Source organism: Astatotilapia calliptera, chromosome 1, assembly GCF_964374335.1.
Source record: "Astatotilapia calliptera chromosome 1, fAstCal68.1, whole genome shotgun sequence".
Classification (NCBI taxonomy): Eukaryota; Metazoa; Chordata; class Actinopteri; order Cichliformes; family Cichlidae; genus Astatotilapia; species Astatotilapia calliptera.
The window spans coordinates 23,812,178-23,832,064 of record NC_137422.1 but is presented as its reverse complement, the minus strand read 5'-3'; the positions used below and the strand labels follow the sequence as shown (position 1 = coordinate 23,832,064).

At 41.0% G+C, this 19,887-nt stretch overlaps 2 protein-coding genes across 3 annotated transcripts; one reads left to right on the top strand and one right to left on the bottom strand.

The window, feature by feature from the left end:
• Positions 1-2,701: 2,701 nt before the first annotated feature.
• On the bottom strand, positions 2,702-4,882 carry thap11 (THAP domain containing 11). Its single transcript, XM_026169335.2, has one exon. It carries the CDS (start codon positions 4,785-4,787, stop codon positions 3,957-3,959), a length of 831 nt encoding a protein of 276 aa, XP_026025120.1. The 5' UTR covers positions 4,788-4,882; the 3' UTR covers positions 2,702-3,956.
• Positions 4,883-4,944: 62 nt separating this feature from the next.
• gfod2 (glucose-fructose oxidoreductase domain containing 2) lies at positions 4,945-16,922 on the top strand. Of its 2 annotated transcripts, none has more exons than XM_080298975.1 (4): positions 4,945-5,059; positions 8,131-8,252; positions 9,700-10,060; positions 14,390-16,922. In XM_080298975.1, the coding sequence occupies exons 3-4, from the start codon at positions 9,808-9,810 to the stop codon at positions 15,283-15,285; spliced, it is 1,149 nt and encodes a 382-aa protein (XP_080155101.1). In that variant the 5' UTR covers positions 4,945-5,059; positions 8,131-8,252; positions 9,700-9,807; the 3' UTR covers positions 15,286-16,922. The 2 variants fall into 2 exon arrangements, with proteins under 2 accessions (XP_080155101.1, XP_026025097.2); XM_026169312.2 differs by having other exon boundaries at positions 4,959-5,059; positions 8,131-8,248.
• The last annotated feature ends 2,965 nt before the right edge of the window (positions 16,923-19,887 follow it).

Below are 19,887 nucleotides of genomic sequence, written 5' to 3'. Positions count from 1 at the left end.
TTTAAATTAAAACCAATCCACACTGAAAACAACTTTTGTTGTGAGATTCTCCTCAAAGAGGACTCCTGCTGACAACTTTTGTGAAGTGCTGCGCTGACCGTTTTCCTCCTCCTCTTCTTTCACTTAGCTCAGAGCCGTGATCCATGTACGGTTACTTTGCTGTTGCGAAACTGTCCTGTTTGCCTCACGCAGGACACCCAGCTTGTTGTGTGATGATCCCACCAGCGTTTTCCTGGACAGCTCTGCAGAGAGCTGCGATTTGCTTTGTCATGAGCAGTTGAGACGATGGTCGCAGAAGATTCCAGATATAATATTCCTTATTCGATTTGTTTTAAAAGGACAATGTAGTTTTTTCTTATTCTTTTAATACAGGAAGTCCAAGCTTTAAAGTGTCACAAAGTATTTAAACACAATCTGATGAATAGAAGCTTAATATAAAATGTCAAAAGAATTATTAAAATAATTAAATATTATTCAGTAATTATTATTATCAAAAAGTATGTTCCTAAAGGAAACTGAAAGCCTAATTAATAGTGTAGAAAAAGTTTCAAGCATTTCAATTTACAAGTAAAACAATATACACAAGATGTGAATATTGATATACATGTAGCACACTAAGTATTCACACTAAAAACAAAATATGCAGTAGCAGCATTAGTAGGATATGACAGAGTTTTTAAATGGCAATCCTGCAGACTGTCAGCTGTCCAAGGATGACCCCGCCTGATCTAGACTCACACACTGAAAGATACAGGTGGATTATTATATAGCTATAGGGAATTGCAAAATGATGTCATGCAACTTTCTTTTCTATAAATCTAACATTGCTTCCTTAATTTTTTTTAGATCATGACCAGCAAAACTATAAACTTTGACCCGGATTACTTATAATAAAGGCACCCTTTCTGACACACTTCAAAGATTTTCCATGTTTATATACAGAAAGTCTTATTTCAGTGGATTTCAGAATCACATGTTGCTTTCATTGTTGTACCTAAACAATGAAACCTGCCTTGAAAAGATGTCATTTGGCCTGATTGCAGTGGTAAACGGCAACAGCCATCAAGAAGGAAGATAGAGTTGTGTAAGTTTGATTGACAGCATTGGATTAAGGCCTTACGCAACACTGTAGGGAGTAGAAAAGATAAATCCAGATGAGATTAGGATCTGGATCCTCGCTCTTTCCAATGCTCTCTCTCCATCCATTCATCCATCGCTCCCCCTTTCTCTGTTTCACATTAATACATTAGGTGTTCAAAAATTACCCATTCCAGTGTGAGCGGTGGAACTGCATTACATGCCTATGTTCGTGTTAAGATAATTAGCATTTCACTTCCTTAAAATCTGTAACAATTAAGCAAATGAGCATCAGATTGGCCAGCAGACACACATAGATAGATCAAGCAAATTAGGTCATAAAGAGAGGAGCTGAAGCTTCTCTTCTTCAAGCTTTTATCCTAGCGCCATCTAGAGGGTAAAAATCATGCTTCAGACTCCGACTGTAAGGATGATTATTCCTGTCCTGAAACTCTGGACTGGACAAGATGACGAATCAGTTTCTTTGACCTCCAGTCACCTAAAATATGACACTTTGCTGTTTTAAAAATGAAATCACATTTGCATTAAAGCAAGAAGTCAGAACGTGTAATTGAATCCACTATTTTCTAGTAATTATCCTCATTTATTGACAAATTGGGTCTTAATTTAACAATTTAGTAAATCTGAAGCAAAATACGACTAGAGATCATTTTTTGAGGAGTGATTTCTCTTTGGTGAGTTGGTTCTTTAATCCGTTTAGGCTTGTTATTTACACTAGCAAAGAGAGAGAGAGATAAAAAATTCATCTTTTGTTCTGACATTATACAACCCAGTTTCAGTGTAAGCCGTAAACAGAAGGCACTCATTACATTTAAGCGAGAAAACATTTCATTTGTTTTCTTTGTGCAATATTATATTAGAAATTTCAGTTTCGTGCATTTCAGCTTCGTGATTTCTTTTTTAAATAAAGTCCTATCTCTGTTATTTTGAATGTAATGCCAGCAAAAAACTGTGTAAAACTTTGGGGAAGAGCAACAAAATACTGTGGGGCCAAAAACACTTCTCACTCACTTTAGCTAAGTTGGTAAAAACAGCTTCTCAGACATTTAGAAATAGAATTTAACATACAGTGTAATTAGAAAGATGATTTCACCAGGCCAAAGATGGCCATCACATTCAGGTTTTCAGGTGGTGCTGGATTCAAACAACAGTCAGAGCACGGGTTTATAAACAGAGCCACAAAAGCAAGTTAAAACTCTGACATGAAAAGAAAGGAAAACACACAAAGAAGATCCAAAAACTCTAATATGTTCTTGAGATCCAGCCTGGACAATGACGTAAAATATAAAGCTGTTTTCTGACCCCTCAAAATTTTAACTTCCTGATAGAAGTAATACTATGCATCCTGTGAGTTAAAGAGAGATTTGTAGACCCAAAGTCAGCATCTCTATGATGCAGAGCTATTAATCTGCACAGATTATCTATCCTGTGCATCTGTGAAGGCACCACTAGTGCTAAACAATGATGATGATGATGTAAACTGGCAGACCAGACCTGTCACCCACTCGGGGGAAAATTCAAATCCAATTAAATTTTGGGTGTGAATAATTTTAAGATCACTGCACTTTACGCGACGATCGTAAACTGTAAGGTTTCCAACACGAGTCTTTTATAAGTTTATTTCATACAAATTGTATTATTTTGTCCACAACTCAACACAGCTGAAAAAATTTGTAATATTACTTACAAGAGCCACTGCAAATCTTCATGTCATTTTAAAATAAACCCCTCACCGCAGTCCGGGGATGAGATCACATGAGCCAAACCCCTCCACCCCCCCAATATCAATGAAGGTTTAAAAAGAAAACAACAGAAACACTGTCAGATCCTTTCTCCCCCACCAGAAGTCTCTAAAATGCTGCTATGAGACAAAATGCTTGTTGGCTTGAGAAATAACTTTCCAGTCTTAAACAATGAGCTGCCAGATCAGCTTCAAAAATATGAAATGTTTGTAATAGCCTGTGCTTAAAACACTGATGAACAGGACAAATATGTGGGAACTAAACATCTGTGTGAAGAATAGGGAAGAGGCACGTAAAATGTTTAAATCACACCCAAAAAATGAAAAAGAAGTAGGTGCTGCTTCCCCCAAAACTAGGGAAAAAACGTCCCCAAGAAGCATCCTTTAATAAGAATTAATTTTAAGTGCCCTTTAAAGCTTTGAGGAATTTCTTCAAGTCGTTTTTTCTTCTTCTCAGTTGCAAAAATACCTCTAGCAACAAAAATAATGGAAATAATCTTAAGGTACCTTTAAAGGCAACTCTGAAACAGTCGCGGTAGAGTTTTATTTAGTTCACTACAACCCTAAGCAGGCCAAGATTAGTGTTTTGGTAAAAAAAAAAAAATCCTATAAATACTTCATCTTGGCGCATTTTTGCATGTTATTGTGGGGTGTTATCCTTTTTTTTTTTGCAACAAGAGCTCCTAAACTCTGTTGGAAAAACAAAACAAACACAGCCTAAGGACAAAAAACATTTTATGCAGCTAGGCAGTTTTGAGCATGTCCTTCGCCGGTGTCCCCTCAGTCTGTCCCGTCATAAATAAGTCTGAAATGTGAGTCTGTGCAAACTACGAGTCTTGTCTGAATGGATTCATGTGATCTTGGTTTGGCTGCAGACCAGAGGCAGACTGTGCATGTTTCAATTAGATTAGCAGTAAGTTTATTACTATCAGCTACATCAACTAGCCAGCCTACAAAAAAATTTAAACGCAAATAAAAATAAAAATAAGCTCTACTTGAAAATAAATTGTCATCGCTCTCAGTTTCGTAGAAATCGGGGCTGGATCTGCTGTCCATCTGCTCTCCGTCAGTCTGAGTCTGTATATCGGCTCGTCTCCGGGGATGTTCACCCATCCCATCAGATTTTCTTCCGAACGTTAGCAGCCACCGTGTGGCCGTACAGCAACCGGTCCCGTTCCCGCACTTCCTCTTGCAGCTTGGCCTCCGCCACCCGGAGCTGGCGGATGGTCGCCTTCATCTCCTTCATCTTTACCTCCATGAGCGCGATGATGTCCCGCTGCTCGTTCAGCTTCCTCAGTAGCTCGGCCGACGTGGTGCCAGTGGTCAGAGAGTACGAGTGGTCCAGCGGGCTGCTGGTCACGCTGACATACTGCACCGGTGCCGCCGCGGATGAGGTGTCCACCTGTGAGTCGCCAGCCGTTACCTCGGCTGTACCGCCGACCTGCCCCGTGTAAGATGTCCCCTCCGTTTGGACGGGCAGTCGCGCGGTGCCCAAGTACTCCCCGTTTTGGCCAATCTGCACCACGGTGATGCTGTCGTCGCTCGCTTCCCCGCCTGCGTTGGCCTCGGCTCCTTCTGCGGTGCTGCCCAGCACGGAGCTGGTGACAACAATTCCGGAGGTCGCAGCTGCGGCGGGCGCGGGAACCGCCGCGGATACTTTCCTGCCTCTGCCCCGCCGACTCCTGCGCTCATTCACCCCTCGCAGAGGGAAGAGGGACGGCACCCGGATGCTGTAGGTTTTCCTCCCGCCGGCGAAATGCACGCTGCAGACTCGATGCCCCGTAGTCGGCTGGAAGGTGCTGAAGCAGCCGCTGACCCCGGCCCGGGAGATGTTCCTCAGCCACTGCTCTCTGAGAGCGGTGTCCTTAGGAAACGTGTAGAAGCGCAGTTCCCGGTCCCGGTGCGAGTTGTTGTAGCAGCCGGGGACACAGCAGGTGAACCCAGGCATATTTACTTCAGCGCCGAGGCTAAATCTGCGGCCTTCGGGTGAACTTAAGATTATTTTATTTTTGTTTCTTTATTCTATGCTATGTTATCAAGATCGGCGGCCTGCAAGCGGAACTACACGTCCCACAACGCTAACAACTTCCTGTTTATTTTTTAGCAAAAGTGAGGCGCTCTCCTTCGTACGACGACTAAATCCATCCGAGATTAGCCGGCCGCGGAGCACACGAAGCTCTTGCATATGATGAATTCACGGATGCTGTTTTATTTTCAACGGTAAATGTTTTTTCTTGTTCTTAGCTCTGTTATCAGGGTAATCGTCCACCACTGAGAACTAAAAGTCCCACAATTCCTTGCGCTTCCTGTCCATAACCGTTAGTGATATAACGCCTCTGCTGGTCAGTGTGTGTAATGACACCGTTCAAGTAGGCGTGTGTGTAAAGAAAATACTATCAACGTGTTAAAAAACAACAAAATAACTTAATTAATTATTGATCTTTTTAAAACAAACGCTGTATTTTAATGTAAAACAATTATATTTTTATATAGATGCAGACAGACTTCTATTTTCTTCTCCAAGGAAAATAATTTTTAGAATCACAAACTAAGGTGTTTTCAGTTACAGCTGATGATTAACTGATTAAAGCAACCTAAGTCTAATTGGGGGAAAACTTCAAATACAGAATAACAATAGTGTAAAATTTGATTAATACATATGTGCAATCAGAAATAACCATGGAGAATAAAAAACTTTTTAGATGGAGCAATTTTATGAAATTCAAGTCTAATAATTTAATGTCCTGCTTTTTCTTTTGGCTTGCCCTTTTAGGTGTTGCTATAGCAGATCATAGGCCTCTGTCTCACCCTATAACTTTTATCCCCCTTAATCACACAATCAGCCATTGTCATCAGTAAATGTCATATTTTGGGGTGAAATCACCGTTAATAATAGCAACAGTGCATCCCCACCAGTATAAATATCTAATCAACTTACATCTAATAAGCATCCACAGAAGGTGTATTGTATTGTATTGTATCTTTATTTTGAACATGTTAAATTAGTACAACAACAGAAAAAAGAGACAAACAAACAAACACAGCAAAACAAAAGGAAAACAAAAAACAATAATTTCAAATAACTCATAACATGTTCAAAAAGGAAGAAGCATAATCTTATTTAATCCCACCCCCTTTCACTATTTAGTAATTAATAGTCTACACTTTTTCTTCCTGTTTCCCTGTCCATCAGAAATTCTTCATTACAATTACATTACATGTTACATGTGTTTTTTATTTATTTATCTATTTTTATATTTTTACATTTATACTTTAAATATATACTTATATAAACATACTTGTGCACCTACACATATATACACATCACTGTTGTGAAAATAGTGGGTGAGAACACCCGATCAGAGCCCTACCTCCTTCCTTTACTTTGCAAAAACCACAATTTTGAACTGAGTCATGCTGGGACATTGCTTCAGTTCTTCACTCTATTCCACAGCCTCCCTCCACACACAGAGATGCAAAAACGTTGTCATGTTATACGGATACAAGGATGTTTTAAATTTAATTCCCCCTTCAAATTGTATCCCTGTTTCCTTTTAGAAAACAATTTGAGAATACTGTCAGGAAGTAGGTCGTTTATTACTTTATACATAATTTGTACTGTGAGAAAATGAACCAGGTCTGTGAATTTTGGTATTTTTGATTTTAAGAATAGCGGATTTGTATGATCTCTGTAGCCAGTTTTATGGATTATCCTTATGGACCTAGATTGATGATAGCAAACATTTATGAGTATTGCCCCAAACCTCTGCACTGTAATGCAAATATGGTGAAATCAGTGAACAATATTGAATGTTGGATGATTTGTGATCCAGATGTGTTTTACTTTACTTTACTCATGGTGATATATCATGAGTGTATTTTATGAGAATTTCAAAAAAGGTATCAACAGGTATTTTTCACTAATTTAAAGTTAGACTGATTTTCAGTCTGTTTCCTTGGATTGTTTGTTCATCTTTCCATGTCAGCTGCCACACTGTCCAGGTGGTAGTAACCATTATCATCCACCTGATGGCCTTGTAGATCACTCTTCCTGCACACTAAACCAGCACGGTTTAGTGTTTGGCTGGTTTAGTGGTTGGCTGGATGGTTGTGGATTTGGACGCTGCAGGTGTCACTTTTCTGATCATCATCACACAGCTATTTCTGCAGATTTAGTTTATTATTTACACACTGTAAATCTGTAGTAGCCAAATAAACCTCATACCGTATTCATCTAACATCATTTCACAAAGTAAACACCAAAGTTTAAAAGCATTTTAAAAAATAAATTGTATTTGAAAAGGCTGAGGCAAAAGAATGTAAACCAAAGTCACCCCTGCCAACAGCAGCATTAAACATGAGCGCTCACACACACCTCTACAAGTTTAAAGTCTAGTGTGTTGCTCATGGTGCCAACAGATGAACTAAGAGTTAACAATGGGTTCTTATCAGGGAAAAAAGATACATTTAAAATGGTATCTGTGTTGCAGTAAGTAAGGTCCTGCTATTATACTTGCATCAGGGCACTTATCTGGTTATTTGAAACATATGTTACTGGCCCTCCAGTCAAAAACAAACAAAAATCACTATTGATTCTCCACAAACAAATATTGAATATATATTTGAGTTTGTTTCTGTGAAATCTGTGCAATTGTAACTAATACTGTCAAATAAAATTAACCAGAATAAATTATCAAAATACATTTAACCGGAGACATTATATGAGAGGGATGTCACTAAAGTAACTGAAATACAAGGGAAAACACTGCAATAGCAAACGTGGTAGAATTAGGCTATAACTTTCAGAGAGTTTTAAGAGAGTTTTTAACCGTTTTAAACCTTAATTTCGTCTCAAAGCAAGCAAATTATTTTGTCGATATATTTAGATTGGAGTGGTAGCTACGCCTTGAGTTTTGGTAATGGTTAAAAATAACAAGTGAGATAACTGCTTTGGGGTAGACGACTGCCCACTTGGAAGAAGCTTTGAGGCAACTGTTGTTGCGATTTATATAAAACTGAATTGAAAATTTTTAGATTAAACGAGTGAAACTAGTCGACGTACTGAGGGATTTGTACAGGTAGCGCACTGAATCATGGGAAAACTATTGAAAGTTAAAGTAATGCCTTAACAGCAAGGGCACATATTTTATTCGTAAGACGTATTTATACATTAATAAAAAATATCTTTAAAAGCAAGGTTTTGTGAAACTTTTAGTATCTTTGTGTTTAAACATAACGTGTTTCCTATGAGTCCCCCGTGTTGATTTTCCGCCGGTGACCTATCTTCACAGCTTTAGTATGTCCGGTTCCCGTCACAGTATTGCTGTTGCTGCTGAAGTTACCATTAGCAACTGGGCAGCGCCCGGCTCGACACCTTCCGACGTCGCTGATGTTGTGCTGCCAAATACAGTAGGTAGTTAACGTTTCCTTGCTTTTCACTTGGGATTTGTTTTAAATAATACCCGTTTGTAGATACTTTAACGCTAAACAGTGAGCCCGAGAAATATCTGCGTTTACTGGGAGTTTTTTGTGCACGCTCTGCGGTTGTCTGGCCAGCTAGCTGAACGTGCTAGCTAACGTTATCAATAACCTGACTGTTTAGCTAGCTCACTGTGTGTGTAGGTGTGTGTGCACTTGTAGCAGTACGCGTGTTTGAAACGAAGACGTGGTCACTTTGAGGAAGTTTGCAGTGTTTTATGACATATGTCTGATCCCGAGCTACTACTTCTGATTCAGAAAGCGACGAGTCCGTGTGTCATGCCTTTGAAATCTCATCTGTCTAGCTGACTCGGCACGGCACGGCTCAGTTGCCAGTGTTGTCGGTGTGTGAGAGACTTCAGCTGCATTCGGCTGCTTTAGCCTGGCGCGGATGCGGTTTAAACGAGAGAAGGTTCCCAAAGGTGGCACGGGTAATGCAGGTGCAGGGGCACGCAGACTTTCCTCCGTCACCCTTCTGTTGTACAGTCATCATGGCCACAGGGAGAGTCAGCAAGATAGACCTGCTCATTGTTCACCTATATAGCACTGTGCTAAATATGGACACACCCCGCATTTCTTTATATTTTGCTAGGAAAACGGAAAATAGGTACAGCAATTTATGGCTTGAGAGAAGTTCATACCTGAGCCAAAGCTGCTGTTCTCCTGTTTCTCCTCTCAGCATATTCTTTTCCTTTTCCCCCCTTACTTCTCCCTAAGAGTCCACATTCAGTCCCCAAAGACTGTAGTCTTTGTAGTGGTACATTTAGTTCATTTAATATTTATAAATCAATTTCACTTTTTACTTTGAATTATAAAGTTTTTGGAAAACCTCTGAATTAAAAGGATATGTTTTTTGTGTTTTTGTGTATGTTTTTCAGCTTAGTTGATTTTTATGCATATGTATTTAATGTAGATATGGCCTGCTATTTAAATCAGTCACCAGTCTATTATCATTCCAGATCAGGAAAACAAGGGAGTAAACTCATACTGGTTCAGGTGATTTATAACTTTCAGAACAACATTAAGTGAGCGATAAATAATTAGATTGTTCTGGCTGCTGGTTTTTATGTTTAGCCTGGTTGAAAGACAAAAGATGACATTGACATTCAGTGGGTGTGAACAAGGAAAGGCATGTTAAGTATGTGGCAGGACACGGCATGAGAGCCTGTCACAGAGGTCTGATAAGAAAAACTGGGCTGAACTTTCATGAGACCTGCAGATACACTCAAAGCTGGGATAAATGGGTAAAGCACTTATTCACTACTCCTTCTCATTTCTTAGTGCTGCATTCACAAAGAGCTTTTTTATTTCCCAGGATTTTGTTATGTTATTGGATAAAGGTTGATCGCTCTTTAACTGTTCAATTGTTAATTGTTTTATAGGCTAAAATCAACAGCACAGGCCTTGAAAAGCTAGTGGATGATTTGCTGTTGAGATGTTGGAGTGACTGGCGATGGTTCACACATAGGGTCCCACTGAGCAGCTCTACCATGCTGCCGGGAGTCGGTGTGTTTGGCACGGGGAGTACGGCCCGAGTGCTGGTCCCACTGCTAAAAGCTGAAGGCTTTGAGGTTCATGCACTCTGGGGGCGAAGCGAAGAGGAAGCATGCTGCTTGGCAAAGGAGCTCAGCATCCCATTTCACACCAGCCGATCTGACGACGTCCTGCTGCATCAAGATGTTGACCTTGTCTGCATCTATATTCCACCATCCATGACAAGGCAGATAGCAGTCAAGGCACTGGGTAAGACTCCATAAACACAAATATAACATAATATAACACAGTGTGTTTGGCAGCATAGTGACTGAGCTATTAGCACTGTCACAGCATGAGGGGTTCAAATCCAGGCAACACTCTTTCGTACAGTGTTTGTATCATCTCCCTGTTCTTGTGCAGGCTTTCTACAGGGCCTCCAGTTTCTCCTACCACTAACCCTATTTAGTATGTCATGAAAGAAATCATCTCAAGAGTTAACACCCTAAATGAAGGTTGAAATATTAAGATTCACATGTTAGTATTGCACATTTCTTCCTCTTGCAATAATGCTTTCATGTTATCAGTGTTCTGGTACCAAATTAAAAAATTTTAATGAAAGCATGCAGTGCTCTGAAACACTGACCAGTGCCTCATGCCTGCTTGTGGTGATACTTATTAATCAACTGAGGGTAAAGTCAAAGCTACAGTGAAGAAGAAACTCACACTGTGAAAATGGCAGACAGCACAGATAGCAGGGAAAAGCACATTGGTGGCATTATTAATCACACTAATTAAACTGAAAAATATTGATTACACACACAGTGTGGCGAATAAATATATAATTACTGCTGATAGCCTCATTAGGGACATTTTTTTTTATTAGTTATACAGATATTTGATGTATCTTCTATGTTTGTTTTACAGTGTGTCCAGAACTGTAGGACTCAGTATCATGATATTGCTGTTATTTTGGGGAATGTATTATTAGTTGCTTCCACCTGTAATGACTATAATCCTAATGCAGCTCCTCTGGGGGTATCTCCACTTATCTTTGTGCTTCATCACAAGCCAAATGTGTCAGATAGAAACCCTTCAAGTTTCAGTTCTGGGTCTGGTTTCGATTTAGCACCCGTAGCTGTTTTCACACATGACCTCCATGGATTGTCAGTGTGGTAATTGCCCTACCTCATATGTAGCACACACCAGGTGATAGTCTACTTTAGATGCGTTCTCACTGCTGGAAATATTGCATTTGTTTAAAGCAAGGGAACTGCCTGGGTAGAGCATGCAAGAAGCAGCATACATGAGTGCCCACTCATTTGCTGGAACTTCACCAAACAATTATGTGTGCTGTTCCCACACGAGAACAGTCAACCATCACGCACCGTTTGTCCCAGTAGGCTGGAGATCGTTCAGTGTCCATTCTGACTACAGGGAGTGCAGAATTATTAGGCAAATGAGTATTTTGTCCACATCATCCTCTTCATGCATGTTGTCTGCCAAGCTGTATAGGCTCAAAAGCCTACTACACAGCAAAATCTCCAGTGTTAAATTAACACTGGAGAGTGTCTATATGGGTCCACACCTCTGAGTGTTAAATACAACACTGTTGAGTGTTAAATTAACACTTTTGACAGTGTTATATGTTTAAAAGTAACCTAGTCAGTTTTGAAGATTAACAAAGACTAACACTGAGCAGTGCTGGTTTTCTAACACTGGAATATTTCTAACATTTTGAGTTATTTTCCAGTGTTAGAAAATCAGCACTGCTCAGTGTTAGTCTTTGTTAATCTTCAAAACTGCTGGACATTATGAACAATGCTGGGCATCCTCTGCACACGGCCATAAACAATCAGAAGAGTCTGTTCAGTGACAGGTTGCTTCTCCCCAAGACAAGAACTAACAGACTTAAAAACTCCTTTGTCCCACACGCCATCAGACTGTTTAACTCCTCTCTGGAGGGGAGAGGGAGGGGAAACAGGAAACAGGAGGACAAAGGAGGGGGGAACAACTAAGCTGTAGTGCCTCTTCACCTCACTGTACAATACCTTGTGCAATACTTTTTGTAAATAGTCAACAGTGCAATAGACTCAATACTTGAAATGTGCAATTCACTTGTATTTTTATTTTTTATTCCTATTTATTCTATTTATCCCCTTTGTATATTTTATTTATATTTGTCTCTGTGTGTGTATGTGTGTGTGTGTGTGTGTGTGTGTGTGTATATATATATATATATATATATATATATATATATATATATATAAAAACAATTCTGTAACTGTAACTTCGGTCGTTGCTGTGCTTTTTTTTGGAAGTCGAATTTCCCAGAGGAACCCACCCGAGGGATTAATAAAGTTCTATCTTATCAAAACTGACTAGGTTAATTTTAAACATAACACTGTCAAAAGTGTTAATTTAACACTGGAGATTTTGCTGTGTACCAATTAAGCATATTAGGTGATGTGCATCTCTGTAATGAGAAGGGGTGTGGTCTAATGACATCAACACCCTATATCAGGTGTGCATAATTATTAGGCAACGTCCTTTCCTTTGGCAAAATGGGTCAAAAGACGGACTTGACAGGCTCAGAAAAGTCAAAAATAGTGAGATATCTTGCAGAGGGATGCAGCAGTCTCAAAATTGCAAAGCTTCTGAAGCGTGATCATCGAACAATCAAGCGTTTCATTCAAAATAGTCAACAGGGTCGCAAGAAGCGTGTGGAAAAACCAAGGTGCAAAATAACTGCCCATGAACTGAGAAAAGTCAAGCGTGCAGCTGCCAAGATGCCACTTGCCACCAGTTTGGCCATATTTCAGAGCTGCAACATCACTGGAGTGCCCAAAAGCACAAGGTGTGCAATACTCAGAGACATGGCCAAGGTAAGAAAGGCTGAAAGACGACCACCACTGAACAAGACACACAAGCTGAAACGTCAAGACTGGGCCAAGAAATACTCAATCAAGACTGGTTTTTCTAAGGTTTTATGGACTGATGAAATGAGAGTGAGTCTTGATGGGCCAGATGGATGGGCCCGTGGCTGGATTGGTAAAGGGCAGAGAGCTCCAGTCCGACTCAGACGCCAGCAAGGTGGAGGTGGAGTACTGGTTTGGGCTGGTATCATCAAAGATGAGCTTGTGGGGCCTTTTCGGGTTGAGGATGGAGTCAAGCTCAACTCCCAGTCCTACTGCCAGTTTCTGGAAGACACCTTCTTCAAGCAGTGGTACAGGAAGAAGTCTGCATCCTTCAAGAAAAACATGATTTTCATGCAGGACAATGCTCCATCACACGCGTCCAAGTACTCCACAGCGTGGCTGGCAAGAAAGGGTATAAAAGAAGAAAAACTAATGACATGGCCTCCTTGTTCACCTGATCTGAACCCCATTGAGAACCTGTGGTCCATCATCAAATGTGAGATTTACAAGGAGGGAAAACAGTACACCTCTCTGAACAGTGTCTGGGAGGCTGTGGTTGCTGCTGCACGCAATGTTGATGGTGAACAGATCAAAACACTGACAGAATCCATGGATGGCAGGCTTTTGAGTGTCCTTGCAAAGAAAGGTGGCTATATTGGTCGCTGATTTGTTTTTGTTTTGTTTTTGAATGTCAGAAATGTATATTTGTGAATGTGGAGATGTTATATTGGTTTCACTGGTAAAAATAAATGATTGAAATGGGTATATATTTGTTTTTTGTTAAGTTGCCTAATAATTATGCACAGTAATAGTCACTTGCACACACAGATATCCCCCTAAAATAGCTAAAACTAAAAACAAACTAAAAACTACTTCCAAAAACATTCAGCTTTGATATTAATGAGTTTTTTGGGTTCATTGAGAACATGGTTGTTGTTCAATAATAAAATTATTCCTCAAAAATACAACTTTCCTAATAATTCTGCACTCCCTGTATGTTAAACATTTGCTGTGTCACATACAGCTTCATCAGGTGAGGTGTGGAAAAGTTCAGAGCTGTGTATGCAAACAGCTCGTGCCCTGAAGCAGCTGGGTGTGGCAGGTCAGATCTCAAACGCATTTCCTCTGTAACGTATTCTTCAGGGTTTGTTATTGACGTGTGATTAATGGTGATCAAAGCCTTGATCAACAGCAATTGTAGCTACAAATTAAAAAAAAAAAAAGAAAGAAAAATTCTGTCAGCAGTAGACTGAAGCAAATATAATCAACAAGGTTTCCCAATCAAAGGGGACTTGATACAGGGCTTTCTGTATCTGATGGAATTCCTAAGCGTTGACCACAGTTTCCTGTTTTAGTTGCAACTTCCTGAGTGTTTCCCTGCTGAGGGACTAATCCATGGGACCAATTCCAACGGCTAGTGAGGTCTGATTTAAAATGTATAACAAACGCTGCACTCACTAGATGCCATCACATTATTTTGGTTTATTCATACCTAATGAGTAAATGAACAGTAAAGCAATCAAATGCACACTCTGATAGATGCACCGAACTGAAACTGCTGCAGATCTGAGCTTATGTAAAAAATAAAATAAAATAAATTGTGTGAAATCTGTTCTCATTGGCTCTACGCCAAAGATCAGTGCAGTAAGTTAATAACTGCTCAATCTCCGTCTGTCTTCAGGTATCGGTAAGAATGTCGTGTGTGAGAAAGCTGCAACTGCTGTGGATTCATTCAAGATGGTCACTGCAGCCAGATACTACCCACAGCTGCTCAGCATTATGGGTAACACCCTGCGCTTCCTGCCAGCTTTTGTTGCAATGCGCCAACTGCTGGTGGAGGGATATGTGGGCGAACTGCAGGTGTGTGATGTCCGAGTCTATGGTCCGAGCCTGCTGGACCAGTCGTACGGCTGGACCTGCGAGGAGCTGATGGGAGGAGGCGGTCTTCACACTGTTGGCTCCGCCATCATCGACCTTTTGAGTTACCTGTCTGGCACACGAGCACACCGCGTGCATGGTTTACTGCGGACCTTCGTGCAGCAAAACGGTTTGATCCGAGGGATACGCCGCGTCACCAGCGACGATTTCTGTTTCTTCCAAATGTTGATGGGTGGGACAGGGTCCAGTAGCGTGTGCTGCACTGTGACCCTAAACTTCAATATGCCGGGGTCGTTTGTACATGAGGTTATGGTAGTTGGATCCACTGGGAGATTAATTGCCAGAGGGACAGAACTGTATGGGCAACGCAACGGGAGTAAAAGCGAGGAGCTGTTGGTAGGCGACAACGGCTGGGTGGGACCAGAGGTAAAAGAAATGCCCCTGCCTCTCCTGCAGGGCCTGAGCTCCATGGTGAAGGCGCTGAGGCAGTCTTTTCAGGCTAAGGAGGAGCGCCGGTGTTGGGCACGGGGACCAGTTGCCACTGCACCAACGTTTGAGGACGGTCTGTACGTGCAGACGGTGGTGGAGGCGGTGAAGCGGTCCAGCAGCAGCGGAGAATGGGAGTGTGTTGAGATCATGAGTCATGAACCTGATCCAAACCAGAACCTGTGTGAGGCTCTCAAGAGAAACAAAAACTAGATCTGTTAATTCACCCAGTGCGACTACTGCATGTCTGACAAAACGGAGCTCTGAATGTTTCAAGTCCGCTGCTTCGACCTTTTATGTGACACATGACTACTTGGCTTGTTTTTTTTTAAACACACTTGTCACAATTTGAACTTCTTCTTTTTTTTTTGACTGTGTTGTGAATGCTTGAACCCTCACAGATGTGATTTGTTTGTACACTAAATTTGTAAACCACAGCTCTATTATTCTGATTCTCAACAGAAAACATTATCATAGCTGTAAAGCTCATTTAAACGTGTTAAAAGCTCCCTGTGTCCCACCGACAGTCACCTTACGCTGCCTTGATTATCATTCTTAGCTTGAAGTTGTGGAGTCATGATTTCAGATTTTCGGCTAAAAAAGGATCTAGACCTATATTAGTTGTTAGCCAATAGTAGATTTTAATTTTAAAAAATGGTTTTAGGTTGTTGGGTGGGTTTTTTTTGTTTTCAACTTATGAGCAGTTTCTTTAGATTTATTAATATAGAAAGAAAACAATTATGAAGTCTGAATAAGTGCATTACCCCTGAACATCCCTTTTTTTCTGGTTATTGTTTTTAATTTTTTGTTGTTGTTGTTTTTTCTTTTAAAGTTTGGGTATCACCAGAGAGTTTGAGCTGAGTCTAATATTTCCATGACCACCGGCTGGCTCGCTGGCTAATAAACCATGCACCAGCAGGAACAGTTCATTGAACCCTGCAAGAAGTCAGTGGTTTCAGGGCAGATTGAAAAGAGTGTCTCAGTCATATCTGAGATTGTTTTGGCCTGCTGATAACGTGAGAGGGGTTAATGGGTACAGTATGCCTATTTTATCTGAATTAATAGTCTCAGCTTGTATATCCACCCTTTTTTGATGGTACAGCAGAGTTTTAGGATAGTTATTTTGTTGAGCCTTCAGCTCTGGGTCAAGGATCCTTTCCCCCACTTTGCAAATCCAGGTCTGTAAGTTTCAGCATATTGGTTGCAGTTCACCAGCTGATGCCTGTAGCTACAGAAAGATTTGTTCAAGCACCATTTTTCAGGTGATTAATGATGCTGTGTATTACTATAGGGAAACTGGAACACCATGTGATTCTCTACTGTAGATAAAATTTAGACTTTAATATGTTTGAATGGAAATATATTGGTGTTAATGTACACTAACAGCACCTTTCTGTAAAAGAGGGAGTGTTTACCTCAGCCATGACTGTGACCATCACAGCAGCTGCGTGATTTGACTAACAAATGACCCGTTGTGATTCTGATAGAACTCAAATTAGAGTAAGTATAATGGAGCTGTGTTCAGTTTACTTTCTATTTTATTTTTCACCATGTAATAAGTATATTTTAGACATTTGAAAAAAAAGAGGTTTAATAATGTGTTTGTTACAAAATGGCCATGACTTGCATGATACCAGGGATTGAGTAAAATAAGCTATGTAGAGAATAAAGTAACAGTCTGTAGCAATGCCCCTGAATTCCCCACTGTAAATGTATACTGAACTATTACTCCTGTAAGCTGGAAAAGAGGATGTAGAAAGTGTACGGTTGCCTGCTGCACAGACAGAGCAGCAGTCACAGTTTTACCAAAGTACATTATAAAAATTCAAAATAAAAGCTCTACTCTAGGATGGATGACTCAGCCATGTCCTGTTACATAACTGAATTATGCCTCAGGGAGTTTTTAGTGCATACGCTTAGCACCTGTTTTTCCATTTTGGACTGATAGTATTCCATAAGGATGTAGACCTTATGGAATACTATCACCATGTTAAATTGGTATTTCCAGTTTATTTTGATGTGTATTTTCATAGACAGTATAACAGATGAACGAAGCTTTCAAGTCTAAAAATTGAAGCCAGCCTAGAAGTGCCATAAACGGAATTATTTTTAAAGGCAAAACCTGCAATACTGTGGGGGGAATGACCATTGAATTTGACCTGTGTAAACACTCTCCTGTTGAGTCACTCATTTTGGGTCACACTAAATAAATGATTACGTCTGTTTTCTAAATTTTGGTCATTCTTTGTGTCCGATAAAAAGATTTTTGAGGGTATGCTGGTTAGCTAGCAGCTTGTGATTGGCAAGCTGTTATGAGCATCACAGTAGCTATGTCCATCTTTTATACTGTCCATGGATTTATTAAATAGATTATAAGATGACAACAACATTGAAAATAAAAGCTAGGATGCTTAGGGGGAGTCATTCTCACATGCTCTGTTTGTTTGTTCGTTTCGGTTTTCTTCTGTGATGTTTTGGGCAAACAATGACTGCTGAGATCAAACGTCAGTTGATTATTTGGATTGTGTCTCAGGGAGTGTTTTGGAGATGTTCTTGGCACCTGATTTCCACTTCACACTGATCATAATCCATTTAACCAGAGAGCTTCTACTAGCCTTCAGGCTGCAAAGCAGAAAATTATAGTAGCAGCCGGCTCTTCATAGCATTCAGTGTTTAGTGGTAAACTCTGAGATGTATTGGATTCAAAGCCTGAGTGGTTTTAAAGTTTGTGTTTAAGGTGTGTTTACATTTGTTAAGCACTGAAGTAAATTGTAGATTTTTTTTTTTTTTTTCCAAACACATGTGGGGTCACCAGTCGTTCAGAAACTGTACTGATGTTTTTATTGAGTGAAATCACTGGATTTGATCTGTGTGAAAGTGTAAATGTGCTCCGAGCCAGACAAGCTTCACAGGTGTTGTAGTCACTCACTGCTTCTTACTTCTGCTGACTATCCTAACAAATCGTGGCTTCACTGTTGCTAACGCTGGTGTGGCAGGAAGTGACAGGGGGTGTGTACTGCTTTGGTCTGGTGTGTCTGTCCCCTTCTTCAGCACCACGCAGGATCTGCAGATATAAACAGATTCCTGTTACACTCTTACTTCATGGTGTCCCAACAGTGCTTTACAAAAACAGGAAGTTGAGTTTACATTAAGTGTCTTTATAAAACACAAAGCATGTCACGTTTGCCTGCAGGATGTTCCATAATCTGACACTGCTAAAATACATTCCAGCATTCATCATCATCTTCTTATCTACAGTTGTTTTGTTGTTTTTGCACTGAGAATAACATGATGCCACATATTTAATAAACAGCGTGATGCGTGTAGTGTCCAGCCAGCTCGCTGAAGAACACTTTTTGTATTTATTTGTAAGCTCAAGTGGAGAAAGTTTGCCATTTTTTGCTTTCAGCCTGTGAACTTCTTTTTAAACCTGTTTTTTTTTTTTTTTTTAAAGCACTAATGTGTTGCTTTAAAGTAGGGAAACTGTAATGCTCATCTGCTTGACGGATATTTCCTTTAATAAAAACGGCTGCCTTTGTTTAACACCTGTTGTCTAATCTGAGTTTGTTCATTGTGTTAACTGTGAAGAAGCAAGGCAAGCTAAGCATAGAAAAAGAAAAAAAACCCTCCATCAACCTCGATGCTCCTCTAAAACATATAAAGTGAGGGTTACATTAGAATTATTGTGCTGTAATCTGATGGCACAGCATCAGCCACTCCAGCTTGTTTGAGAACATGTGGAGTGTGAGAATATGCCAAAGACAATCAATTTAAGAGATGCCAGTTTATCTTTTATTATTATCAAACTGTTGCAGTAAGAGAAAACCATTCCATTGATCTATACTAATTCTAGCAAGTGCAGGGCATGAGTCTTTTGCCATACTTTACTCAAATCTGTGTTCTACCCAACTTTATTCACTCATGAAATTACAAGAGTTCCATGGCTACATCTTTAAAACTCGAGTCAAATGTCAAACACCTTTAAAGAGCTCTCATTTGATGAGTGGATGGTGGGGTGGGTGCAGTTTTCTCTGTGGTGGGGTTGGGTGGACTGTCCCGGGCTCTGTGGGGCCGGGAGGCGCTGCTGCACTGGGCCCCGGTCTGGATGGGCCTGGGCCCCCTTTCCCTGGCGGGTCGCGGAGTATGGGGGTGCCTACTGGGGTCAGCGGGGGAGCTGGCCCCAGGGAGGGGTCACTTGCCCCTCCCTTCCTTCCCTCCCCATCTCCAGCTGCCTCCCTCTTCCCGCTCCACCACAACCACCCACACATGCAGGACCTTGGAGTAGGGGTATGTCACCAGGGTGCAGACGAGGCTACCCCCCCCCCCCCCCCCCCCCCCCCCGTCCCCTTCTGGCTGCCTCTGCCTCAATTTTATCCCACAACTTAGACATTCACATTACTCACACTCTCATTACACATACATATAGGATCTTGGGGATGGGCACGATACACGGAATCCAAAGTACCATCAGGGTGTACACCCCACCCCTGGCGTCGTTGCCCACCTCTCAATTTTAAATACACGTAGACATTGAGGGCTAGCAGGAGGGACCATGCGCTTACCTGCTGCTCTCTGGCAGGTAGCTCCAAGCCCTCCTGGGTTTTAAATGCACCTTAGAACACACATGCATCAACATTACAATGAGCGGGTGGAGGGAGGTTTGGAGTCTTCTCTCACCCCCGTTCTCTGCGACCTGCTGGAGCGGGAGGGCTAGTAGGAGGAGTTGGCCGTCCGACTGCGGTCTGGAGTGTGGGGCCTTCCTGCTGCTGCGGAGTCGGGGCGGTCTGCCTCCCCCCACCGCAGGGAAAAGGGTAA

What these genes read in the sequence shown, in the direction of transcription:
- thap11 (XM_026169335.2), bottom strand. Translation starts at nt 4,787, where the DNA reads ATGCCTGGGTTCACCTGCTGTGTCCCCGGCTGCTACAACAACTCGCAC.
- gfod2 (XM_026169312.2), top strand. Translation starts at nt 5,025, where the DNA reads ATGATGAATTCACGGATGCTGTTTTATTTTCAACG. An exon ending in ATGTTGTGCTGCCAAATACA is followed by an intron (nt 8,249 to 9,699) that starts GTAGGTAGTTAA and finishes ATTGTTTTATAG; the next exon opens with GCTAAAATCAACAGCACAGG. An exon ending in GATAGCAGTCAAGGCACTGG is followed by an intron (nt 10,061 to 14,389) that starts GTAAGACTCCAT and finishes GTCTGTCTTCAG; the next exon opens with GTATCGGTAAGAATGTCGTG.